At 40.1% G+C, this 27400-nt stretch overlaps 2 protein-coding genes and 1 long non-coding RNA gene across 19 annotated transcripts in view; 2 read left to right on the top strand and 1 right to left on the bottom strand.

Annotated features, from left to right (window-relative positions):
- Positions 1 to 298: 298 nt before the first annotated feature.
- On the bottom strand, positions 299 to 15721 carry rasgrp4 (RAS guanyl releasing protein 4). Its single transcript, XM_086081215.1, has 17 exons — positions 15527 to 15721; positions 10001 to 10185; positions 9449 to 9560; positions 8014 to 8076; positions 7788 to 7913; positions 6324 to 6462; positions 6056 to 6229; positions 5822 to 5938; positions 4450 to 4725; positions 4276 to 4356; positions 3147 to 3251; positions 2475 to 2584; positions 2225 to 2375; positions 2104 to 2140; positions 1300 to 1431; positions 1041 to 1222; positions 299 to 786 (listed from the first exon to the last, which is right to left on the bottom strand). The coding sequence occupies exons 1-17, from the start codon at positions 15541 to 15543 to the stop codon at positions 676 to 678; spliced, it is 2118 nt and encodes a 705-aa protein (XP_085937341.1). The 5' UTR covers positions 15544 to 15721; the 3' UTR covers positions 299 to 675.
- LOC147171542 (uncharacterized) lies at positions 3675 to 9605 on the top strand. The gene is made up of 4 exons (XR_015095626.1): positions 3675 to 3771; positions 3927 to 3951; positions 4104 to 4135; positions 9444 to 9605. It is a non-coding gene; the product is annotated as an uncharacterized LOC147171542 (long non-coding RNA).
- A 2364-nt stretch (positions 15722 to 18085) lies between the features above and the next one.
- ryr1b (ryanodine receptor 1b (skeletal)) overlaps positions 18086 to 27400 on the top strand; it is an 81442-nt gene continuing 72127 nt past the window's right edge. For all 17 annotated transcript variants that reach the window (XM_086080726.1, XM_086080723.1, XM_086080719.1 and 14 more), the window contains exons 1-2: positions 18086 to 18317; positions 19240 to 19313. In XM_086080726.1, the coding sequence (XP_085936852.1) occupies positions 18296 to 18317; positions 19240 to 19313 (96 nt within the window). In that variant the 5' untranslated portion in view covers positions 18086 to 18295. The remainder of the gene's footprint in view (positions 18318 to 19239; positions 19314 to 27400) is intronic.

Below are 27400 nucleotides of genomic sequence, written 5' to 3'. Positions count from 1 at the left end.
CTTTTTCAGTCATACGTAGCGGAACCGCCATTTTAGAGGCCGTCGTATTAAAGGCGTTGACACTTTGTCAGTAGAGGCATTTTGCTTTTTTGTTGTTTTTTTATCCTCGTGTGGTTGCTGTAGTTGAAATCCCATTACGCTTCCAAAACTTTTCTTTTGTACCAGTGTGAAAAATCTGTTTCTTGTCTTTCTACAATTAAATGCAGTTGTATACACCTGGATCCAACGTGTCGGCTTTTCTATACATGGCTTTTTTTTTTGTGCTTTTCACCTTATAATAAATAGCCATTTGTTTTCTATAACGTTTACTTTTTATTATTATTATTCATCCTTGGGGTATTTTCACAAAAATATCACAAATTATATTAAGACACAAAATAACTTTGAAATTGTCAAAAACAAAATACATGTCTCCTTTAATAGACTTTGAAGCTTTTTGGGGTAGCTGCCACACACACACACACACAAAAAAAAAGGGAATTCTGCTTTAGTGTTCATTTCCCTCCATCCTGGATCCGAAACTGCTCACGTGATATTCCCAAGAAACGTAGCACCAGAGACAAGATGACGGGGTCTGGGTAGGCAGTATGACGACCGTCCTTAATTTAAATCGGCAGCAAAAAACACAATGGTGGAGTCCGTTTGTGGTGGGAAAAGTTCAGCTTTTGCCGTCGGTCAGTCGGGTTCTCGGCTCTTTTCCTTGCACAGGTGAAACTCCTTCAGCTTCTCCTCCAATGAGACAGGCATGGAGCACCCGCGACTCCTGGGAGGGGGCAGCGTGCTGGCCTGACACACAAAAATCACGGCACACTGGTATTTCTTTACATTCACTTTTTATATACGATACTGTGCTAAAAACGTAAGGGGGGGAATGTTGATAAACTGCCAATAAGAAAAATGGAGGTTGACCCCCAATTGACTATTGGATTATCTTGGTCTTCCGCCCCCCCCAACCCCCAAAACAAAAACCTTGCATTTGAACAGGGGAGTGTAAACTTTTGAAATTCACATCAAGTCAAGGTACCAGTTTGTTGTCTTACTTGGCCTGGAGCGCTGTGGTTGTACACCCTGCGCAATTTCTTCTCCTGTGGGGTCCACACTCCAGGGTCCGTCTGAGTGGAGCAGTCCGACAAACCTGCAGAGTCGGCGCTCTTCCTGAAGGGGGCGCAACCCTTGTGGTGTTCTGAGTCGTGGGGGAACACAAAGGCTTCCTCCTCGGAACCTGACGGGAGCAACACAAGTGTGGGTGACTGGCGGTGGGAGGTAAGATTTTTGCGGAGGGAGGGTTGGGACACCTACTCCACAGGCTGCCCTTGGTTCGGAAGTCGGGGGCGGGGGTGCACGGGCAGGAGCCGCTGGTGTTTTTGTGTTTCTTCAAGCACTCAATTCCCACCAGATCCCGGCAGTGTCTGTGGCAGTTCATCCCGCAGCCTGATAAGAAACACAACTTTAATTATTATCATTTCTATTTGTCTTGTGGAGACTTGAACACAGTTTAAATAAGCACTAAAACATCATGCGCCAAAGTCTAGAACACTGAAAGACATGTAATCAGCCAATTTGTTGTTTTTTTTTAAAGAGATTTGCAGCTTTAATTATTACAAGCATTGCTTTTCTTTGGCTACTTTTAACACGCTCAAAAAGTCATGACAGGACAAAATAATAATAATAATGAAGAATCGACATTGTCAACCGTATATATTTTTTCCATAGTCCTCCATGAAAAAAAAAAAAAAAGCTTAAATCCAAAACCCATTAAATCAGGGTCCAATAAATCAAGGATCCACTTTATTTCGGTTGTGCTGGTGAAATCTCGACCATAGTATGGTAGCTTTTGATAAGTGTGCCACCCTCTGGTCAGTTGTGGCTACTGCACTTGCAGGTGTGCACTCGTTGCAAAGGTCAAGGGTTAAAAGTAAGATGGCCGCCACAAGCCATTTTAATTGAAGGTGTTCTTTTACAGGCATCTGCAGCTTTAATTATTATGATTACAAGTATCACAGTTACTCATTTGGGTGCTATAACAATAAATACATTAAAAAATGATTTTTTTTTTTTTTAAATGGATGGATGAGAGTTAACAAAGTGGTCTTGAATGCTTACCTTTGCAGTGGTAGCCTTGCTTGATGACTCCCCACAGCTGCAACACGATCCAACAAGGTTAGTTTTTTTGTTTGTTTTTTTCATTTCTATTTGTATTTGTGGATTGATGGGGAAGACTGACAAAGCCGCCACAGGTGTCGCAGAAGGTGGGCCTCTTGTAGGTTGTCTCGTGGAAGTTGTGCGCGTCGTTAAAGTTGTAGCCCAGTTTTGCGCACACGGACATCCCGCGCATGAAGTATGACGTCATCTCCTCTCGGCTGATTTGACCCTGCCTGAACGCGAGGACGATTTTTGTCGGTTTGCCGGCAGATTCTTTATTTTAAGGTGACTACGTTGCTGTAATAATATAAAATTTATGAGGAAAGTGTCACCTGTCAGTTTGCTGCGTGCAGAAGGAGAAGGGGAAGTTTGCGGCGATTTTTTCAAACTCCTCCAGCGGGATGTAGCCGTCCTGCTTGTGGTCGTAGTTCTTCATGATGGACTGAAGGGGGCGACAAATACAAGGGACTGTTGGCCACTTCTCCTTTGCGCTATCGACTAATAAGGAAGTGAAACTCAGGCATGTGTGTGCGTGTGTGTGTGTGTGTGGCCAACCTGTCGATGACGTTCACTAATTATGGGAATATCTCTCACATAATCCTAATTCACACATTTGAAATGCTCTAATACACACGAATGAAATCCTCCCACACATCATACTGAAATACTCCCATATGAAATGCTCTCAAACATACTATAGAAATACTCTCACGCCCAATTCTTTTAAACTATTGAAACACTCTCGTGTACAAAAAGTTAAACCCGCCCACACAAATTGAAGTCCTCTCACGTTTACTGATATGCTCTCATATAATATACTAAATTCTCTCACATGCACACTACTGAAACACTCATACACACGAACTGAAATCCTCCCACACGTCATAATGAAACGCTGTCATAAAGTACACTGGAATGCTCTCATATAAACAAATCAATTACTGGTCATAATTAGTGAATGATATCTCCCTGATGGCCCCTCATCCAGTATATGTTGTACTCACATCCACCATCTGTTTGACGTGTTTGGATATGGTGTCGGGGTCGAGGCGGTGGTCGACCCCTGACCCCCACTCTGCCACCACTGGCGGTTTGACTGGAGTGACGGGCTGCAGCCACGAAAGAAATCCAAAAGAGTTACACAGATACACACACATAGACGCATGTGCACACATACACGGCGTCACACCCCGACTTGGAACTTTGATGCGGTTGAGTGACGGTTGCGGTGCGCTTTTTCTTGCGAAGCGGCCACGCCCACACTGCTAACCCAAACAAGGGTTTGCTTGTTAAACATAAGCGTGCCAAAGGTCATATTAATCATACAAACACTTATTTACTAATTAACACTTTTTAAAAACAAAAATATGGAATATCTCAAAATCTCGAGCCAATTCAGAGAACAACAATTTTGACTTGAGTGACATCCAAATACCGTAAAATTGTTGAAATTTTTGCCAACAACATTTTTGTTGACCAGTGTTGAAACAGTTTGTGTTTAAAAAAAAAAGAAAAGAAAAGAAAAAAGAAGTGTTGCTTCTAAAGCTGACTAATGATGCTAAGTTGTTACCATTGTTTTTTGTTTGTTTTTTGCATTTGCGTGTTAGCTTCAAGCTAAGTGCAGCATAGGTATGTAGTTTTAAATACATCACATACATTTTTTTAGATGTGTGTTTTAAATACCCAACATGTACTTTTAGATTTTATGTTTAGCCATGTGGAAAGCTGGCTAATGATGCTAACTGTTAGCATTGTTTTTTGTTTTTGCATTGTTTGTTATCAAGCTAAGTGGACTTTCCTAAAGCATAGGTATGTAGTTTTAAATACATAACGTTTATTTTTATTTTTTAAATGCGTGTTTTAAATACACAACATGTAGGCCTAGTTTAGATTTTATGTTTAGCCAGTTTGAAAGCTGGCTAATGACGCTAATTTGTTTTTTTGTGTGCATTTTTTGTTAGCTTCAAGCTAAGTGGACTTTCCTAAAGCATAGGTATGTACCAAATACATCACATAAATTTTTTTCAATGCATGCTTTAAATACACAATATATACTTTTGATATTATGTTTAGTGTGACAGTAAAATCAGATTCTTCTTAATACCTCACTTGCTGAGCGTGAAGTTGACTGACCTGGATCTTGGGGTTCTTCGGTTCCTTGGTGTAGGAGAGTTCATAGATCTGGTCCTCAGTGTAGTAGAGATCTAGAGAGAGCTGAAGCATTAAAGACATCATTGGCGACGTTCCAACAGAACTCCTTGTTAGGGATCTGGTTCTTGGGTCCAGGACCGGGTCCGGGTCTCCTACCGTCAACAGATGCAGGAGGTCTTTGTTGGCTTCGAACGGCGGCGTGAGTCTGTGCAGCTCCAGGATCTCGTTGACGTTGCTGTGGAGATGCTGCAGCTTGCTCAGGTTGATCTTGTCGCCGTCCACGAAGTCGGGCAGGGCCTCATTGAGGGAGATCAGGTCCTTGAGGTGCACGCCCAGGATGGGCACCTTGAACCCCGAGCACTCGCTGTATAGACGGCGGTAGTTGCTGTAGTTGCTGTGCGATGACAGTAGCTCCGTCATCTCGCTCAGTGCCTGACAGCATCGTGACAGAAGGCGCCCATTTTAATAGTAGTAGTCCACATTAGGCTGGTTTAATCCAGTTTAGTCTTGTTTGGTCTTGTTTAGTGTACTCTTGATAGGCCTGGCCAATCTTAGTTGAGTTGAGTTTTGTTAAGACTTTTGGAGTTCACTCCAACTAAACAGGCCTACTGTTTAGTTTTTGCTCCAGTTTTGTTTTGCTAGCTTAGATTGGTTTAGTCATGTTTTAATTTATGTTTACTGTAGTTGTATCAAGTCAAGTTTTGTTTCATTTGGTGTTGTTTAGTCTTGTTTTGTCTTGTCTAGTATTGTCCAGAGTTGACTTGTCCGGTGTTGTTTTGTTTCTTCTAATCTAATTTAGCGTAGTCTCATTTTGTCTAGTCCAGTCTATAGTGTCATCTCATCGAGTCTAGTCTAGTCTAGTCTCAAAATGTCCTGCCTTGTCTAACTTAGTTTTGTTGATCCTAGTCTAGTCTCAACTAGAACTAGTCACATTTTATATTAGTCTTGTTTTGTAGTCTCTTCCACAGTTGACTAGTCCTGTATTGTCTTCTCTCTTCATAGCTTGTTTAGTCATGGCTAGTGTTGTCTCATCTAGTCTAGTGATCTAGTCTCAACCCGTCCTTTATTGTCTAGTTTATATTTGTTTATTTTAGTCTAGTCTAGTGTTGTCTAGCCTAGTCCAGTGTTTTCTCATCAAAACTAGTCTAATCCAGGTTATCTAGTCTTGAAAAGTCTCTCCTAAATCAATTTATTCCAGTCTTTAGTCTAACTTAGTTTTATCTAGTTTAGTTTTTCAAACTTTTTGGGGATTCTAGGCTTGTTTAGTCTAGGCTTTTTTTTTGTGTGTCTATCTTAGTTCAGTCAATCGCAGTTTAGGTTGGTTTTAACCTCTTCTAATTCAGTTTAGTCTCGACTGATCTAACATAGTAAGTCAAATTTCTTCTAATAAAAAAAAAAATCTGATCTATTTTTATTCTTGAGTTTAGTTCTTATTTTGTCCGTTCGATCCAGTCAGCCTCTTCTCTGTTAGTCTGGTGTCAAATCTACCGCGAAAGGCCGCAATAGTAGCTGTGATCCATCAGAGTACCTTGGTGACGTCAGGAGGCAAGAGGTTGTACGTGTCTTTGAGGCGGGAGATGGCGCTGTGGCAGAGTCCTCCAGTGACGGCCATCAGCGTGTTGAAGTTCTGCAGAGCTCGGAGTTTCTGGCCACGCAAAACGGATAACGAGTCGTCAGTGATGTTCACGCGTTTTGGCTTGGCGGCAGTTGGCGTGCGAATAAAATGCAGACGGAAGAAGCCGAAGAGGATTCTCTGGCCCACCTGAGCCACGTGGATGAACTTGGTGAAGACCTGCGCCCTCTGCTGGGCCGTGTGCCTGCTGAGGATCATGAGCTGGACCCATTGGGAGACGCCGTTGCACATCATGACCGAGCGCTCCAGCGCCGGGTTGTCCCGCACCGAGCCTCGCACCACGTAGCTGCGGTAATCCAGGAACTGACCAATCGCCGTCAAGAGGCACACAGGTGTTTGTAACTGAAGTAAAAATGTCGTCAGAGGAACAAATACTCAAGTCGCTGAATGGTCTCACCGAAACGCTGCAAAAGTTCTTGAACTCCAAGTAGCTGAGGTGCTCGGCCATCTCGTCGGCCTCCATGTGGTCGAAGATGAGCGACACTTTCCTCTTCTTCACGGAGGGCGAGGGGGCCTGTGACACGTTCGCGTGGGGGCTTCCGGGAAAAGATGGGGGTCAGCGTTCATTTATATCCAACAGCAATTTAGACTTCAGTTAACGCGGTTTTTTTTTCTCACAGAAATGTACAAGACGAGTTAGTCTCGTTTTTGATCAACATTTTGGCAACATCAGAGACAAATGAGTTAATTTTTTTTTAAAATAACTAATGTAGTATAGCGTGTTGTCATGGACACCAAAGACGGAATTTCAACTTTTCAGCAAACCTAACGGATGTTTGAAAATAGCTCATTTAGAATTGCTAACGAACGTGGCTTCGTAAACATCAAAGGTAATTTAGACAATGGCAAAAAGATGACGGTAAAGAATTCAATAAATGTAAAGTAAAATACATGTTTTTGTGAAGATTAAAAAGTCTTCAAATGCATTTGTTTAGCAAATATCCGAGACAACTTAGAATCTAAATGAATGTAACGTATACAAGTTTTGGGGAGCGTGGGGGAGTAGGGCAGGTACCCCCCCCCCCCCCCCCACACACACACACACAAAGCTAAAGTACATATTTTTGTAAGCATCAAAGACAAGTTTGTTTTCAATTAAGCTAATGTACAAATGTTTGCAAAAACAGTTTAGAATCCTTAGCAAACAAGCCAATCATCAAGACTCACATTTGCAAACTAAATATTATTTAGAGTCTAAAATGAATCATATAAGTTATTTATTTATTTATTTCACCTTAATTTATCTACGCAAGGGAATTGCCAGACTCTCAACAAGCAGAAAATGGCAAAGACAAACAGCTAAATGTAGCGCAGACTTTGTGAACGAAAATCTTTATAAACCTGCTGGAACGGAGAGTGCGGGTGGTTGTATGCACGGTGAGCGTCGGGTTCCAACATTAACATGGGCCGGTGAATTTGTGTGTGTATGAGGAAGTGAGGACCAATTAGCAAGAGAGTACAGTTCCTGTTAAAGGAAGTGCCAGTGCCAAGGTTTCTCTTTCAGTTTTTTTTATACATTGAAGACAATTTCTAGTCTTTAATAAGCCCAACAGATGTTCTAAATGTAAACATTTTGCAACATTTGGTTTTTTATGGCGAATGTCGTAACCTTTTGCTATTCATACAACAATGAGCAACGGGCAGCAACGAGTATATCATTATTTGACTATATGTACCTTGGAGACACTGTTGTCAGAATCAACACTACTGTACATTTGACTGTAAACATTGACCTGGGGAAAACCCACACAACCGCATTGAGAATTGTGTCACCGAAAAAGACGCAAGTGTGCGTGTTTATTTAGAAACAAGCCCTCGCAGAAGCCGAGTAGTCACAAAACAAAACAAAACAAAAACTCACAGGCATGACGTGTCGATGATCTGCGCCTCTTCCCTGTCCGAGCGTACAAACGCCCACAGGTCCCCCATGGTCTGCTCCAGAAGGGGGTCGGCCTCGAACACGGCGGGGAACTGGCCGATCCAGGTCCTGGCCACCCGGGCGCGACAGGAGAGCGTGTTTAGTAAGCACAAAACTGGGCGCGGGAGAAAGAACCGGTTCTGTCATGACTCGAGTGCTTCTCGCTCACCTGACCAGGTGGCACACTTGACCCCGCCTCAGGCCTCTCTTTTCGGGGGGGCAGTCCTTGTATGTGAGAGACGGTCAAGGAGAACACATTCCTTCCTGATTTTTAAATTTTTTTTGCAGTATTTCTTACTCGTGATGATTTTTCATATCTCACAAAGACAGCCCGACGAGCCCGTGTTTGCAAAATGCTAATCCAAATGATGATTTTTTTAACTAGTAGGAAATGTTAGCTAACTGTGATTAACCACAGTTTTTGGAAAGCGGAGTTTAATTCCATTGGCCACGCCCAGCCCTAATTACTGACATTTTTGTTGAGACAAGCAGTTACTTACATAGTCAGGCAAAGTGAAGTCGGCTTCAAAATCTTTAAAAACAAATGTATCATCAAAGACCAATATCTCCCTAAAACTGAAGACCTTTACTGGCCTTAGTTATGATCAGTGTTTATAACTCAACCATAACGAAGTCACCGGGCAAAAATGGGAGAGGTCCAAAGTCAAAGGCTCGTCTCAAATGATCCCTGAATTGTGAGTAGAATTAATCAAACATTTGATTAAAGGAAGATCATGGTCATGGTCTGGGGTTGCTTTGCGTCTTCAGGACCTGGACGACTTGCTGTGATTAATTGAACAACTAAATCCTTCTGTCGATCAGTTTGTGACCTCACCTCTGAATGGTGAAACAAAAGAAAAAAGGTTTTAGAGTGACTAAGTCCAAATCTAGACTTAAATCCAATTGATGTTGTGGTATGACCTTAAAAATTCCCCAAATTCGTCACATATGGCCAGAGGTGTGATGTTTTTAAATCTGGTAGCATCGATTATTCAAGTAATCCGCTAAAAATAGATTTTGCATTATTAAGCAATAATACCAATACAAAATATGAATATTTAACTCATTCATTAAAAAAACATATAAAAAATTAGGGGCAAGATGCAATAATTTTTTAAAATTGTAATTAATCGCATGACTTCACTTGTCAACTCACGATTAATCACAAATTTTATATTGGTTCTATATGTACAATTTAAAAAAATCTAGGTTTTCATATTCTTGTTAACAAAAGTGGGGAAAAAATGTTAAACTCATAGAAATAGTTCACATGAATTTTTGACGTCAATGGCAGTGAATGAATTAAGAAGTGCAGCTGTTATTTTGTCCGTTTAGGGTCACTATTCACACATTCTACTTTGAATGTATGTTTTTTTTTAAATGAGTGACATGTGAGTCAGCAAATGAGAGTGCAACGTTAGCCTGTTGTGAGCTCAGAACTACAACTTGCTAAACCGTAGCAACTTAAATACGCTATTTTTGTTAAACATCCTTTTTTTATTTTTTTTGCATTGAAATACTTCTACCATGTGTTTATAAAGTGTGTTTAAAAGAGTTTCACTGAGATTTGATCGAGCGGCGCCACCATGTGACCATTAGGATATAAGGCGAGGAGCTTCTGAGCGAAGGTCTGCGACGAGACCACCCAACTGTGCATCATCAGCGTCATGTGGACCATCTGGGACCCTCGCGGGCTGCACAGCTTCCCCTCAGAATCTGACGTAGAAGCGCAACACAGATTAAGTGTTGTTATGTGAGCCTCATTCCATCATTACCTCCACCAAGGAAGTTGTATATGAGTGTAATTGGCACGTCAAGAAGTGATCAAAACAGTAAGCAGAAAAAAATTTGCAACGTGGGAGGGAGGGGAAAACCAGAGAAAACCCATCTTTTTGGTTTTGAGTTGATCAACATGAAAAGAAAAAAAAAATCAGATTTGACTGTCTAAAAGTAAACGGCGTAGAGAGTTACGGGAGAGATAAAGAAAAGAATGCAAAAATTATTCCCTGTAAGCAGTCCCTGGTTCCAAAAAGTTTGAGAAGCCATTAGGAAAACAAAAACCTCCATTGTATCAGCAGCCCCCCCCCATGTACCCCACTTCCTTGTATCAGCCCTCATTTGCATAACCGGGTTGCCACCAAATGCGTGCGACTGACCGAAGCAGCCAAGGCACCGCAGTATGAGCTCATCCAGGCTGGCAGCACTGGCGCTGGGGGCCGCCGAGGGGCCCTGCAGGGCCCGGCTGATGTCCTGGGGACTGGGACATGTGTTGCGTCTGTGCACTTTCTGCCGTGGCGACTTCCTGCTCTTCAGCACGCCAGGACTCTCGCAGTTGGGTTTCCTGACAACAAGTAGGCGGCAGATAAGTGGAGCACAAAACAAACCCCCCCCCCCCCATGTGATGCAAACACCAGTTCAACCTAGAGACAGTTATTAAAAAATATTTATTAATATTTTCAAGAATTTTTTTTTACATAATTTTTCAAAGTTTCATAATTTAATGTCACAATAATAATTAATTGAATTATTTGTTTGAACACAAATGAAATATTCTTTGTCTGGATAAAAAGCTGTACAAATTATACCCACAAAAATGAAGTATAAATAGAGGCAAGAAAGTCATTTTAACAATTGAAAATAGGGCCTTTTGTTCTAAAAATCAAAACAAAACGACTTTATTCACGCAGGATGTCAGATTTACGTGACAACTTCCTCTGTATGATGAATAAATAAATAGATATAGAATAGGTATATTCAATTATTTCACAATTTGTTTTTCCTTTTAAATTATATTATCCTTAATTAAGGATAGTTTTCCAGACAAGAAATTAAATTAATTTCTAAAAATAATAGTGTGTGAATAGTTTAGCTGGAAAATGAGTAATTCATGGGGTTATTGACATATTGTTAAAACATCTAAAAATATATTGAATATTCAATTTTTTTTTCATTTTTCGTTATTTTTATAATTTTGTGCATTTTGTAGGGAGAAATTGTATAGTGTGTCGTTTAAATTTTTTTTTACTTTATCAATACAAATAAATAAATGCACTCAAATAAACAAGCAAATGAATTAATAAATAATATTTTGATCTTTAGGAATAAAAGAAAAATTATATATATATATATATATATATATATATATATATATACACCTATTAACCTTGTCGAATTGTGTGCTGACTTCTATTGTAACTAATCAATAATTCAAAGACATCTCCAAAACTTCAAGGTGATAACAATTCCATTCAGATTCTGCAATTTGATGACGCATCCACTGCTGTTATTCAAATATATCTATGGATTTGACATCTGATCTGATCGATAAATCTTGAAGTATTTCACACAACTTATTACAAACTACAAAAAAAAAAACACATCAGGATGCAACATTTGCCATACTTGTTATTCTAAATTGAATTTGAGTACAATATGGTCGTACTGTGCCAATTGCGTGTGCTTAGCTAATAAAATGTCCGCTTCGTGTGTCCGTATGGCTCCAGTGTGTCCTGCATCGTGTGTAGAAATGTGCGCGCGCATGTGTGTGCAACAGCGCTGCTGCTAACTAATATTGTGACATTACCAGGAAACCGCGCGAGTTCAGAGAAATGACAACAAGTTCCCTGAATGGCCAGACCTACATCCCCTTCTCTTACACACGCACACACAAGCGCGCTTACACAAGTCGTGAAGTATTACATATGGCTCCAATGATGACTACATTCATATTTTTTTTTACTACAGGCAGGACAGGGGCACAGCAATTAAGCCACTTGATGATAATCTGCAATTAAATATCGAGATGAATTTAAAATGCTTTATAGGCGAGCTGTTGTGTTGAGTCTTTTGTTGTTTTTTTTGGGGGGGGGGGATGACAGTAGTGGTTAGTTTTGATTGTTCAAACTCTTTCTAGTTGAAGGCTGGATCTTTTACATATATATTGAGAAATGCATTATGAAAATTGAAATAAATATAAAGAACACGTATTTTGCAGCTGTGCTTGTATTTTGCCCATATTTAAAATGGCGTTTTTACATGTGTGGCCCCCCCAGTAGCAATGATGAAAACTTGTGCCCCCCCCATCATTTTAGTTGCAGGTTGAGAGACTGGAAGTGTCCTTGCAAAAGTTCACGTTGAGAATTTTGCCGTTCGGCTCTTTGTTGTGAAACGGGCCAATCGTGCAAAAAGTCCTGAAATACTTTTATGTTTGTTATCGATCTGTAGTGCAACTTTGAGGCTAATTAGGGCTAGCATTAAGCTAGCGGACTGAAAGGGGAGCTATTTTGTTATTTTAAAGATACTTGGTGTAGTTCTCCTTGACGGTGAACTTCAACTTGAAGTGGCATTCAACTATTTGAAGCCTCTTTTGAAGTGCAAATTAAAAATAATAATAATAACAACCCACACTTCAGAATGAACAAGTCTTTTGACCTTTTCTCTACACTTTGTGACTCAGAGTAAATGGTAACGGGGATCGGGACTCTTATGATTTTTCTTGATAAGGTTGGTTTTGGGTATCCCCCCCCCCCCCCCCACACACACACACACCCACCCTTGTATTTGCAAGGCAGACGCGCACACACACACAGACAGCAGGTGAGAAAGATCTTAAGAATGAACTAGCGCGGCTGTGAACGCATTAGCGACTGAGGAAGTTCTTCACCTTTTCCTCACCGACGTCTTTCCTCTTTCTTCATCCCCCTGCACGCTGAACTGCTTCCCCTTTTCTTTCCCCTTTGGAAACCCCCCTTTCTTCTTCCCATCTATGTTAGGACTCCTGGCAACAGAGCCACAAGCCCCCCCTCCCAATACACTGCCGCCCTCCCTCTCCCGCTTCCACACAGGCCGAGGGATATGCAAATTCCTCGCTCTCTGTCCTTAATTGATTAATTGAAGCCCCTTTGAAGGCAGAGATTGTGTGCCCTCGTCCCCCTACGCCCCTCCTCACCCCCCCCCCCCCCGTCCCTTTTCAGTCCCCTCACAACCTGCATGAAGCCTTCTTAGCCTTTCATTCATTTGCTACAACATAACGCTAAATCGCTAATGTGCATGTAACCAATGAAGATGTATAATAGGGGGATATTTTTTTAGATACAATATGGAAGTAAGACATTTTCACTAGGATCTCTCCAGAGCATTGGCTATATTTATGAGCATTTAAATTAAAATAGCACTCCACTGTGTTCACAGTCAGTTGCCTAAAAGGTTATAGCACCGCAACATGGGCGCTATTTAGCATTAGCATTGAGCTATCTGATTCAAAGCTAAGCTATATGGTTGTTTAAAATGCAGTTTACAGTAAACCTCAAGTGGGAGTGACATCAAACAGATTGCAAAATCGTTTTGTTTTTTTAAGAATTGTTCATTAAATCGATATCTGCCTAAGTGCTTCTTCTAGTTAAGTCAGAGCTGTCATTTAGTGCTTGTATCTCAAGTCTGCGCTCACAAGTTAAAGGTAAAAAATTAAATCAGTCCAGCCATGCCTCTTATCTCGAAAACTCAGAAGTGGAGTCATTTGTATCTCAAGGCGCTATTGTAGCTTATCCAGGCCATGTTAGCTTCTTCTTCTTTTTTTTTTTATGGCTCTAGTTGCATCATACTACCATTTTTGTTTACAAATTAATTTCAGTTTAAAATAAAATCTTCAAAAAATTTGAATTCTCCACAGTATTTTTTATTTATTAATATGTTTATTACTATGTTTTTATCATGTTTAGACAATGTCAATAATTGTGTGACTATACTGTATTTAAATTAGAAGATTCAATTTTGTATCTTTAAGGTTCAGCCAGATGCAATTACACATGCTGCCAAGATGAACTGAGGTAAAGATAAATGGTCTAAGTGAGAAGTTTTATGACTCTGCATTGGTTTTCTTTCTTTCTTTCTTTCTTTCTTTCTTTCTTTCTTTCTTTCTTTCTTTCTTTCTTTCTTGAAGTGTCGTATAAATAGCCTGCAGGAAATACGTCACATAAATAATTTTACGGATGTTTTATAAATGAACTCTTAATGTTTCTTCCTCAAACACAGATTGTCAGACTGGTCAAACTAAGCTTGAAAAACATAAAAAGTCATTGAGGAGTAATCTACTTTATTGGACAAAATTGTCTACCAAGAGAACAAAAAAGTCTGCGTAAAGAAACATTAAAGCTACTGCACTTATACAGTAATACAATTTCCATAAAGTAAACTAGCCTATTAATTTTTAAGGGATAAAACGCTAAAAACATATGAAATGCTCTTACTCCAAAAAAAGAAAATTATTTGAGCAGAACAGATTTACCTTGGGTAGATTTTAGTTTATTGCAGTTGCATTCGTCAAATTGTATGCAACGCCCGCTTACTGTATTGAAAAATGTACTGCATGGTTGCTTGTGCAATCAGGATTTAAACTGAGGTGTCGCTCATCTTTGCGACAAGCTTAGTGTGTCAGTCGCACCATCTGATAAGAAAAAAACCCACAGCGGCAGCGAAACAAGCTCCAAAGCAGGACAGAAGGAGGCTGCGCCGTCAAAAGTTGAAATAGATAAATCATGAAAAAAACCATCCAAAAGCATCCATTTCCTTATAGTGCTTAACTTCAATAACCAACCAATGGAAGGACGCATATTAAAACACTTCATATGAATTGTCATATTTATGGACAGGTTTGTGAACGGCTGATTTGGATTCAGTGAACATGTATTGGCAATGTGGGAGAAATCCGGGCGAGGACAAACCAAACTCCATACAGCAACCCCCAAGAGTCGAACCCGGAACTCTCAACTGTGAGGCAGACGTGCAAACCACTAGTGTAGTGATTCTCAACTGGGGAAGATTATCAGGTGTGTTGAGGGAAATGATCCAATTTCACTTCATTGGTCTGAAAATTATCGTGATTGATCAATGGATGAAAATGATCTGGAGTTTTTTTCTTTCTTTTTTGTGGAAAAAGCATATTTGCAGTTTATCATTGTTTTTTGGGAGAATTATTTTGGGTTTCACCCCCCCAATGCATTTTAATGGGCGTCAATTATACACGGATTTTCTCTCTCCAACACAATTAATGGGTCAACTGTATAGGGACTGGCAGAACAATTATATGCTCTTCCACTAGATGGCGGAAGGTATATTGACGCATATAGCAGGTGTATCCACCTGTTGCCATTTATAAAACTAAAAAGCTTCCTGTTTAATCAAACGGGCCTAAAAGTCACACTGAGCAGGTCAATTTGTGAGTAGATTTAGATTATTTCAGTATTTACTTGTTGAGAAATATCAGTTTCATGTTGTGGGGTGATTTATTATTATTGTATATATATATATATTTTTAAATAAAATGGCTCAGTAATAGTTGGGAAACGAATACTTAATTATGAATTTTTATAACAATAGCCTATTTTTCCACTCATAAAGGTGAGCTCAGGACGCACAACTGTTGAATGTTGAACTATGAAGATAATGCGGCATGTTGATATTCAGGCCAGATAAATTAGCTGTGACCGTGCGTGTGCAACCTGCACGCTATTACTCTTGCACCGCAACACGCAAATGGCTGATGCAAACATAAAACCCCCCAAAAAAATGTACACTTTTTTTTTTCTTTTTTAACCACAATGCCATGCACAGTATGAGTCATGACCTCAAAACCTCTGCACACAAACACACCACTTACACAAGTTTTAATGATTCGTTAGCGTTACCTTTTGGGCTTGTTCATTGCGGGTGTTTTCTCTCCGCGGCCTCCCCCTCCTCCTGCCCGGCATCTGAGCACGGCGTCCCTACAGCTCCATGCTTGAACCCTTTCTCCTCCTCCTCCGCTTCTTCTTCTTCCTTCTCCTCCTCCTCCTCCTCCTCTCTGTCCTCTTAAAAGTGTTCACCTTCCAGCCATCCGCAAAACTGACCCCCCAACCCCACCCCCTCCCCCCCTCACCCTGAAAGTCAGTCAAGCCCCCCTTCTGAGCATGTGCGGTGAGCACAAATCAGCGGAGCCAGACTTCATGCACCTGCCATCAAGGAGACGTGGAAAGAAGAGAGAAGGCCTCGCAACAGTTTGGGTGAACGGCGCAAAAGAAAAAAATGATCACTAGTCGCGTCTACATAAACAAGTCAGCATCTTAAATGGAGGAACTGGCTTTGGTAGATAGGGGAACTTGCATCAGTTTCTGCGAGTGTGCAAGGGGGAGGGGTGAGGCCACAGAGAGAGAATGGTGCACACATGCAGCACTTGTATAGGAAGGAGGAGAGTTGCAGGCGGGCAGGCCGGCAAAGAGGGAGGGAGTGATGAACAATCATCAGTGTGCCCCAGGAAGTAGCATTTGCTGGGCACTTCCCATAGGAAATCATGGAAATAGAAAAAAATCTATTTCCATGGGCCAGCTGCTGCCAGGGTGCAACTTTTATTCACTGTTAATGTGACTTTTGTCATTTTTTTCCCGTCACACAACTGAAAATAAAAGTTAACTGTGTAATGAAAGTATCCATTAGAAACATTTTCTTGACAATAATATGTCCCCCGTGAGTCTAAATTGCATTCTGGTAAATATTGTGTTTGTGGAATATGAATTAAGCAATAAAAACAAAATACACCCGTTTTTAGTCGTTTCAGGAGGCGGCCATTTTGCCACTTGCTGTCAACTGAAGATGACATCACAGATTCTGGGCTCAGCTAATGACCAATCGCGGCTCACCTGTTGTCTGAGTTTGGTCATGTGACATTTACAAGCTGAGCCGCGATTGGTTGTTACCTGAGCCCCGAGCAACTGTGATGTCATTTTCAGTCGGCAGCAAGGAGCAAAATGGCCGCCCCTGAGATGGATAAAAATGGGTGGATTTAGCTAAGAATACCAACCAGTGGGGCTGCATAGAATATATTATTGTAAATATTTTTTTTGGGGGGTTGATATGGAATTTGTTTAAGGTTATTCTGTTTTATTCACTTAAAAATCATACCACATTATAATTAGTTGCAAATTATTTGACCCACCCCCAAACTATGGCTCACGGATCCCCTTTGTTCCAGAGACAACGGTTTGAGAACCCCCTACTCTATGATACCCATATCAGCTTACCCATCCTGATTTCTTCTTTCTTCTCCCCCCCTAGTGTCATGTCTGAGAGTGTCAAGCGACCACACAGGGCACATAGTGTTTGCACTTGTGAATGTGGCCGTGCAGCTGGACAGGGGCGGCTCAATGGCATCCTTGTTTGAACACGCCACCAGGAGGAAGAGGCGACCATACAGGGGACATTAATGCGCAGAGGTGGCCTCTTTTTGCTGCAGGAAGCTACCCGGCTTGGCACAGAGGGCGATGTGGCATCGAGAAGCAGGCAAAGATGCAAAGCAGAGCGAGCGAGGCAGGCGTCCTACAGTCCGTGCATGCCAAGTCCCACGCTGCTAGTGTATTGACGGAGCCTCTGAGGGCAAGAAATGCTAGTTATACTGCTGTAAAAATGCCATTTCTGAAGTCCTTTTAAAGTGGGTATATTATGGAAAATTGCCTTTTAAAGGTACGCTGGGCTCAATTCAGATTTGTTGTTAAATAGTCATTCCTCCCTATACCGCGGTTCACTTTTTGCGGGTTCAGTGCATTAGGCGACCGGCCCTGATTCAGGATGACAATTTCAGGATGGAATGAATGGACGGGCAGTTTGGGATTCTCCTGAAATTCCCGATGGCCACCATGCCCCTGGTTATAAGAGTGACTTCCATGACATGCTAACTAACATGAAGAAAAAACTCTGTCATTAATTGACTTTTTCTCTCCTTCAAACAGTCTGTGTGTTACATGCATTTTAACCATGCAAAGCACTTTGTGAGTCCTCTGTGAGAAATCAAATAATAAATAATTTTGAACCGACTGTCAGTGTAGTGTTTTAGTCATTCAGGCCATGGTAATCTACAACCGTTTAATTGAGGCAACTAGATTTGGTTGTTTGTTGATTTGTTTTTTTTCCTTCTTGTTTCTGAAAACGTTCAAATATGATTAGGGCAACTAAACAAAATGTACAGGTTCATTTATGCATGAGGCGTTGGACTGGACATTTCCGGTATTGACCGGAAGTAACACTTTAGGTGCCGTTTGACGTTAGCTTAAAATGACCACCGTCAGTTTCCCTGTAGTGGCTGTTACTTTTTTTTCCCTTCAAATCTTGGTGCTTGTCCCTCGGCCCAAATATTAACACAATGTCGCCACTCTCAGGCACAACAATGCAACTGCACTACAAGCAAACGCCAAGTCATGACTTAGGCAAAATGAAGCCACAAGGCGGGAGATCGGCTGCGTCGGGGACTCTAATTCCCATAGTGCACCTCGGGTCGTCTTCTTCGGTGGCGCGTCTCCTTCCAGAGCCGCCTGCCTGTGTTTGCTTGTCTCCGTTCAGCGGGCAGCAGGCGGGGATTGTGTCCAGAGAGTTGTGGCCCCAAAACGCCTTCCCCCTGCCGCAGTGGGAGATGGAGGAGAGGATGACGGATGCCAGATGGATACGGAGCAGGTAAGAACGTGAATGTGCGCGTGAATGTGTGCGCATGCATGTGGTGCATCTGCATGAGGACTGTGCCAATGACAATCATGCGGATCCACCTACCCCAAATGCTTCATACATTCCAGTGTTTCCGAAGCTTTATTGAGTCAAGCTACTTATTTTACAAAACAAAACTCACAAAACAAAAAATAAAATTTTCCGTAAGATGCCACAAGATGTCGCTAAAAACCCCAACTAATTGGTAAGCAGTAATTGGTGACGGTAAAGTATTTTTAAGTGATGTGTATTGACCGTTCTAAAATATTTTTGTATCGGGGAGGAGCTAATTTTAGCTTGTGTTGTTAGCAGTCACTTATTTTTGCTCGGGATTTGTTGCATACCTTTATTCAAAAACAAGTCATCATTTAAAACTGTATGACTACGATTTAGTTACTGGCTTAGTCCGTAAAATGTAAGAATTTGCTGTTGAAAGGCTGAAATTTTCCAGAAGATTTTGTCAAATTGGAAAATTTCCAACCATTTCACATGAATTTCTGAATGTGATTGTGGACATGTACAGGCAACCCCCCCCCCCCCCCCCCACCCACACACACACCACCGCCACCCTCCCCTCAATCCTTTTTTAGCCTCAGACACGACGAAGGAGGGGCGGGAGGAGTGTCTGTCGGCGTGAAGGAGTGCCACTCCTTCTTCTACAAACATGGTGGCATGGCAAGGTGGGTGCCATGCAGGGGTGGGGGATGCCCCTCCCTCCTTCACACTCTCTCGCACGGCGCTGTGAGAGTCGACCCGGACGGGTGCTGTCCTCCAGCACACCCACACGCTCTCACACCGAAAGAGAGAGAGGGAGAGAGAGAAAGGGGGAAGAAGAGGAGATAACACAAAACTAGAAGAAGAGAGCAAACTAAAGGATCTTGTCTTGTCTCTGGAGGTGCTGCCAATAACGCGCGGCGAAGGATGGCGGAAGGGGGCGAGGGAGAGGAGGAGATCCAGTTCCTGCGAACGGTGAGTCCGCTTTACTTTTCACTACCGCAAACCTGGAGGTGGCCGGGAGAGGCTGGAACAATCTGGATGACGTTTCATTTCAGTCCAAACGGTAGTTGAACATGTTGGTGCATCCCCAAAAAAGGAAGGAAGTTGACTTACTTTCACGTTGGCAAGATTCTGACTTTAAACTTGGCACTTGTGCATCCGCGTTTGTCTGTGAGTGTACTTTATTTACACCACTGGCAGGCCACGCACCTTTAGTGGGACTGGGGACTTACCCGACTGAATCCACCTGTTAATACCTCCACTGTCTAGAACATCACAGTTATAGAAACTATCAATATGTACTGTATAGTATTGAAAAATGCACCCTCCCCCCCTCAAAAAAAGAGTGCCACGTATATCATCTGTAGCAGAATCAACATTTAGCCTACCTATCAAATAACATAGCACTAGCAATGCAGATGATCAAACGTGTTAATGTGTGCAGATCACTCCAGACGTAAAAAAAATAAAATAATTGGCTGTCGCAAGTTTTGCTGCAAACAAGCAATCAGACGGCAGAAAAACGTTGACGTCATCGAGGGACAGCTCGCCGGCCTTGTGAGGACAGAATCTGAAATCGCGGTCCCATTTAGGCGCAGGGCCCGTTACTGGTTTACCATGGTTTAAAAAAAGTCAAGATTTCAATAACTGTTAATACTTGCTATAACAGATAATGACGAGGAGACTTCTAAACAGGGCAAGATACGATTGACTGCTTCCAGAGCTGAGTCACTTTGAAGTTAGTTGCCCACAATTAGCTTTTTCCTCCCCTTCCTCTCGGCGAACAGAGGGGAGGTGTGTTTGATTCATATGTATTGTCTTTAAAAAAAAAGAAGGAAAAAAAGTGCTGCCAGCGGGTACTAGTTAGCCACGAGGACAACATTAGTAGCCGACAGGTCTGTTCTAAAAATAGCTCACCACTGATGGGAGTGTGTGACTTACGAAGGAGAATTCAAAGAGAAGAAGAATATTAACATGTATTCATTTATTTAATCTTAACATGGTACGTGTTTCTTTATGTACCAAATATCCTATATTTTGTTAAAAAAAATAAAATAGCTTGTGCTCAGTGGAGAAAAGAATGCTGTCTTTATTTACCCAAATATTTAAAAAAGAAAGGGTTATTATAGAGCTGTAATTTTAATACTGTGATATTTTTGCTCACGGTTATCATAATGTCAGAATCTAATATCAGCCTCGTATCGCTAAGTTACATGAACATTGGCCAGCACGACTTATTTCAAAGTCCCCCGGGTGGATTAGATTGACGTGGAAGCACATCGAGGCTAAAATCTCATTGGACAGCAAAAAAGATAAAGAAAAAGAAAAAAAAATCATCACTGTTATGCACACGTGTGTAGACAGACAAACAGACGGACAGACGGACAGGGGCTGGTGCATCCGTTAGCATGGCTATCTATTTTTATCTGAGGAAAGCAGAGCCCGAGCGAGCGAGCTACGGAGCTCGAGGAGGCAGAGCAGCTAGCAGCTAGCGAACGCCTGAAAGAGACAGCTGACACAGTGGATGCGTCCGCTTCGCGCTCAGGGGGGGGGGGGGGGGGGGGGGGGGGGGGGGGGACCCTCCCGAAAAAAGACCCCAAAGTGCTGACCTGGTCGCTGCTTTCCAAAAGTTGAGGAGAGGGAGATTGTGGAGTGAAGTGTTTCTGTGAGGGTTCCAGATGTTGCTCAGCTGCAGTAGAACCTCCAAAGCTGTTTCACATAATAAATAATGTTAAGTGAATTAATCCCGACGTATATATCAGTGTTGGCAAAATAAATATTTTGAATTCTGCTAGAAAAAAAGGAAAACGCAGGGATTTGTCTACTAGAACATCTGAAATATTTTTTTCGAGTTAATCATCTGCAATTTAAATAGTGGCAGATGTGTGCTGACTTCCATTGAACTTGAATTTGAGTGTGATTGGTTGTTTCCGACCACAGCCACTCCCCCAGTAGTAAGGGGGTGTGCACAATTGTACAACCACATTATCTCAGTTATTTATTACTTTTGTTTGCCCTATTGAAAATATTTCATGTTGTTTTTCATTTGAATTGATCAGGGTTTACAGTACGTCATATGAATGGTGAAAACGTTTTTTTTTTTTTTAAACTCATTTGCTCCCAAAAAGGCATAAATATGTTTTATTTTAAAAAAAATTAAGTGTCCCAAGGACGCATTTATACGTTTTTATGTTTTTTTTTTCATGCTAGAGCATACAGATGCAGCCTCTCAACTGCAAAGAACGGTTGAATAAATGGTAGTTATTACACAAACGGCCAGCAGGTGGCAGCAGAGCAAAAGAGATCAACCAGGGCCATGTTGAACAAAAAGCTTCCTCACAGTTCTAAATAGATTTGTGAATAATGATAAAAACTTAGAGCTATGTTCTAAAGCTAATTGTTGCAAAACAGAACCAAATAGAAATATATATTTTTTTCCCTGATGAAAGAAGAGACTCTAATCTTTATTTTCTTTAGGTTCCATCATCCATGTTTTTATAGCAATACAACACAATATTCTGTGGGCCTTGCAAAATCAGTCAGTCAGGAGTGATGGGGATTGCTTCAGTAAAAATGGCTGGGAGTGAATGAGTTAAATGATTTATCATGGTCTCCCAAATGCCTCTGCACAGGGGTGTTTAGACTTTTAATATCCATTGCTCTATGCTATTCAAGTAGTTGATTGGTCAGTCCTCCAAAGGATTTTGGTGGTCTTCTGATGTGCTCCATGCGATTCACGATGAAAGTAGAGTGCGGCTTTTTATGAATTTTTAATGCGCGGTGCACTTCAATGACGCCGTGGGGCTTTAAGGGTTAAGGGTCCAACAAAGTCTGGACACTTTTTGAACTCACCTCCCTGCTCTGCATTGGTTAACTCCTTCGCCATATGGTTTATGGACGCCATGTTGTTTTCATTGCCAACATTGCCTTGCATCGGTCTCGGCCTAGTTTTGGGCATTTTTAATTTGTGTTGAATGTAAAAGCAGTGTCACTGTTTGCACCGTATGCCTCACATGGCCGAGGAAGACACTTTCAAGTTGTATTTGAGTTTCAGTCTATAATTGAAGCTTCTTTTTATAGTGTGTCACTATAAGAGTGCAGCCTAGAGGGAGTAGCTGGAGCAGCCAGTGGCCTACTTGCTAGCATCTTTTGGGATGCATCGGGATGTGTGTGTGTGAGAGAGATACTGTTAGTAGCCTTTTGAATGACATAATTTTTTTTTTTTTAAAAGAGCATTTTTAAATACAACTCTTGTGGTGGAACAGTAAAGATGTGATAAAATCCTCTTTTAATCATATATATATATATATATATATATATATATATATATATATATATATATATATATATATATATATTAGGGGTGTCAGGCAATTACAATTCTTAATTAATCACACGACTTCAATAGTTAACTCAAGGTTAATCTAAATGTACAATAATTTATTTTTTTTAACTGACGTTTTCATACTCGTTAAAATAAAAGTGGAAAAAAAGCCAAAAGTCTTAGTCATTGATACAGTAATTTCATAATTCGTAAAATTGAGTTAATATTAAAAAGATATACTGTACTGTATAAAACGTTGAGGTCATTTTTCTGCCACTAGATGGCATAACTGCATTTGTACGACATTGGTGACAGCTCAGTGCGTTTTTGTTTTCATATTAAGAGCTATCTAATCTTTAACATGAAGTCACTTGTGAAATTCTGCACATTTTTATAATTGTAAAATACAACCTGACCCCAGTTTCCACAAATATATGAATTATTATAAAATTTATTACTGCTAAATTTTGACGTGGACGTGTCTGCTGCATTGCGACTGGAATTCCCCCAGTAGGCTTTCCAAGTCAGGGGCGGTCATTAATTGCGCGTTAAAAAAAATTAGTGGCATTAAAGGAACTTTAAATCAACTCAAAATTAATGCACTAATTTTGACACCGCTAATATATATATATATATATATATATATAATATATATATAGTTTTCATATTTTTTTTTGTCTAGTTCTTTTGTAATTTTTTTCATCTAATATCTTGTATTATTATCTGAGGGCGTTTTGGGTGTGTGATAATGTGTTCAAGACACGCTGTGCAATAAATACATGTGTTAATCCTCACCATCAATCCCTCCTCTCCCGCGTTTGATGAAGTCAATTCGTCTTCATCACGCAGACACTGTAGCGTTGCGTTTTTGAATGGCCATATCAAAAAACAAAAGATAAAATCATTTGGCTGAGACGTAGATGCTGACTTGATCCAGAGGATTTAGCTGTCAAAGCCAGGCTCTACAAGTGTTGAGCCCGGCAAATGAACACGTCCAGGCACCTGTTGTTGCGTCACTTGCACAATAAACAGGTGGTCTTCTCTTGTGCATTCTGCTAAAGCTGGTCAGTACTGAGTCCTGACCGATGTGTTTTTTTTAAACTCAATATTATATATTTGGCAGAATAAAATTGCCATAACCAATTAATCGGCCGATTAGTTCAAAATACATCATATAATAAAATACTGTATTTTATTTGTCGCTTTACACTTACAACAATGAAAAACATTTTATTTTATTTTATTGTTCTTTGGGGTATTTGTTTAACCTTACAACAGAGTAAAACATTTGCCAAAATTGGCCTTTTTTCCCCTCGGGCGATTTCTCGGGGGGAATGTTTGAATGTCATTGTCATTGTCTTATGTTGTAATGTGTTTGACAAACACTGTTTGTTAGAACAAGAAAAGTTTCTCGCTAGGTCGATAAAGTTTCTCGTTTGGATGAGAAAGTTTCTTGTCCTAATGAGAAACATATTTTATTTATTTTTTTCTTTCGTCTAAGTTTTTTGTATTTTTGAGTATGTATGGTTTAGTATTTCATAGTATTTATAATTTTTTCGATTATAATTTTGTTGAGTAGCTTGTATTGTTTTCTTTTTTTTAACTATTTGTCATCTATTTAAAAATAAATTCACTCAAAATTTCTTATTTATTATTATTTTTAGTATGGTGTGCGTTGTTTATCTTCTAATACTTTTTCTGTTTAAAACATGTTTTATCCTCTTTCTCTTTTTTGGACTCACATTTTTTGTCTTCAATTTTCTTTATATGTATTTTCCATTTATTACTTTGCCAGATATTTTTGTTTTGCATCTCATACAGTATTTCATATTTTTTTTTATAATATCTTGTATTATTTTCTATTTGTAAAATTCTATTTTTATTTCAAGTCTATTAATCTATTTATTGTTTTTAAAATATTGTCTAATAGTGCCATATTATTTTAAATATGTTTCCCCCAAATATTGCATAATATTTTGTAATTTTGTCTAATATCATGTATTTTCTGTCTTTCCCTAAATTGAAAAATATATATTTTTTGTGATATTTTCGTTTTTCTGATGAAAAGAAATTGCTTTTTTTTAATCACATATTTTGACCTATATTTTTTCATTTAATATTTATTAATTATTTCACATTTTTAACTAGTATTTTCTGTGTAATATTTCCACATTTAAATTTGTATGTATTTTTTTCTGATATTTTTGCATTTTCTTCTAATATGTTGTATTTTTGTTTAGTCGTTTTTCTTTTTGAATATTATTTACATTTTTTCCCAATAGTGTCATTTTTTTTGGTCCAATATTTCTGCATTTTACTGTATTGTATCCTCCCTCTGCAGTCTTAGTCTTATTTCTCTTGGGTGTAACTGAGCTTTCCAGCTGTATACATTTTCACCAATACTACTAAATATTGATTGATTGGCCTTCTCGTCAATTGTCATCCATTTGAGTTGACTTGTCAAGAGCTCGGTCCTGCTCCTAAAACATGCCACTGTCCCCTGAAGCCAGTGCCCAAGTATCTGTTGGTCAGCATAAGGAGGCAACGTGATCTCGACAGGTGCAGCCACCGAAAATAGTTGGAGTGGAGAGGAAGCGCAGAGGAAGAGCTGATGTAGAGAGAGAGAGAGAGAGAGAGAGAGAGAGAGAGAGAGAGAGAGAGAGAGAGAGAGAGAGAACAGAATGCATCGTGCTACTTGCTCGCAAAGCACCACTGCATAATACGGTAGTTCTCCAATATACAAAAAAAAAAAAAAAAAGTTGCCTCCCATATACTTTGAAGATAACCCCTTATTTCTTTAAACAAGGTTTGTTTTGACAGCACCCTTGTTCCACAAAGGATGCGTATAAGGCGACAACTGTGACTCCCAGGTTTTGTTCATTAATGTCACGAAGTTAAAATGGTGGTATAATCTGTTACACAGAGATCCTGAAAAATTATCATATCTGTCATGATTCTTGCACCTTTTACACCGAGCAAATAGTGTGTGCTTTCGCAGAGTAACACGCACACAAAAAAAAACCTCACGAGATCAGATAATGACATGCCGTCATGATTAGCTGCTGCATGCAGTCCTCCTGCACGGATGCCATTGTCTGTATATACAGAACTGTAAAAAGTTCTGGTAAGCTTGACGTTGGTGTTTATGTTAAGAGTAATCGGGTTTCCATCCAATTGTTTCGAATTTTTTAAGCGAATTTACTGAAAATGCGCAAAACGGACATGCGACTTATGCCTGTTTCCATCTGTTCTTCTTTTGCGAAAATTAAGAGGGGACTTCGCCGCTGTAGGTGACGGTATACACCATAGAGATGTGATTGTGATCCACCCGAATTTTAAAGTAAGAAAAAGACCAGGAAGCGACTGCGCCGTGTGATGACGGCGTATGAGTTTACTTTTGTAATTCTTGATCAACCGTAGCCTTTCTTTGCTGTTTTTCATCTAAAATAGCATTAATATTCGCTTCTTTAATTCATTCCCAAAATATTTCTGTTTTGTCGTCCACCCAAACATACCTTACTTAATCGCCCGACATTGCTTTGGGACTACAAACGTACGCGTGACGTAAAATCCGGTCAAAACGTGCGACGTGTATCCGGTCTTGCCAGCGGTTGTTCGCAAAACCTCTTTCCATCGTCAAAATTTGCATTATCCTTTTTTCGATTTGCTTCAAAATACACCCCCTCTAAGCGTAAAACTTTTTGTTTTGGTTTTTTTTGGCGATTTTTTTGCTCTTTTTCGAATTTCAAGAGTTTCCATTCCGTTTTATTTTCGCATTTCTTCTAAATTCGAATAAAAATGGGTGGAGGAAACCCAACTAGTGAGGAGCCCATCATGACTATTTGGCATAACTTGCTGTGCATGGCGCGGGCTTCTCAAGCCATTTGACGGCTTTACATGGCTTGAAGTGTCAGAGTAACAAATTGGCTCCATGTGGTCCACATATTTGAGTCCATCCAGTAGAGGTGGGAGTAAAGCTCGCTACACACGTTCAGATTTTTCACATCTTAAAGGATTGTTTGTCTTGATAGACACCACACATGAAGATAAGTTGTTTGGGATTCCCTCCAGATAACTTCCTTATTTTAATATGATTAATTTGATTAATTAATGTGTTCATTCATAATTCTAATTATTATTATTTTTATTATTATTTAACTATAAAAGGTGGAGTAAAAGAAAAGTAGGCAAGTTACTTCTAAAAGTATGTCAAGAGATCAAAAAGCTTGATAACATTTCTGGGTGACTTTACATTTCCCAATATGGTTCACTTTAGCTAGTGACATTTGCAAACATTTACAGGGCTCTTTTAGCATTCAACATGGTCCACAGCTATGTCAGACATAACATAAATAATTGTTTTGTAAAAATAAAAAAAAAGCATATTTGACCTGGTTTAGCTAAATCATGGCCAAGAATGAGATGCTTTAAGCGGCCGAGGACTCGCTAAGCAGAATTCTCAGGCAAGCAAACTGTTTCCTACGAATTGGTTAGCATATAGGTGGTTTGCCTGGTTTATATATATATTTTCTTTTTTTACACTATATTGAAAATGCAGATTTTCAAATGCATACAGATGATACTTGACAAGTATCATGACTCAAGTAAGAGTTAAGTCAAGAATTTTGTAGATTTGAGCCCAGCAAGTCCTAAAATTGGCGGCTTAAGTATGACTCAAGTCAAGTCATGTGACTCAAATCCCACCCCTCCCTACCATGTTGCTCTGTTGTGCTAG

This window comes from Leptonotus elevatus, chromosome 7 (genome assembly GCF_054856555.1).
Source record: "Leptonotus elevatus isolate MCC_2025b chromosome 7, RoL_Lele_1.0, whole genome shotgun sequence".
Lineage (NCBI taxonomy): Eukaryota > Metazoa > Chordata > Actinopteri > Syngnathiformes > Syngnathidae > Leptonotus > Leptonotus elevatus.
Note: the sequence above shows the minus strand (reverse complement) of the source record. Positions and strands in the feature narration are given on the sequence as shown.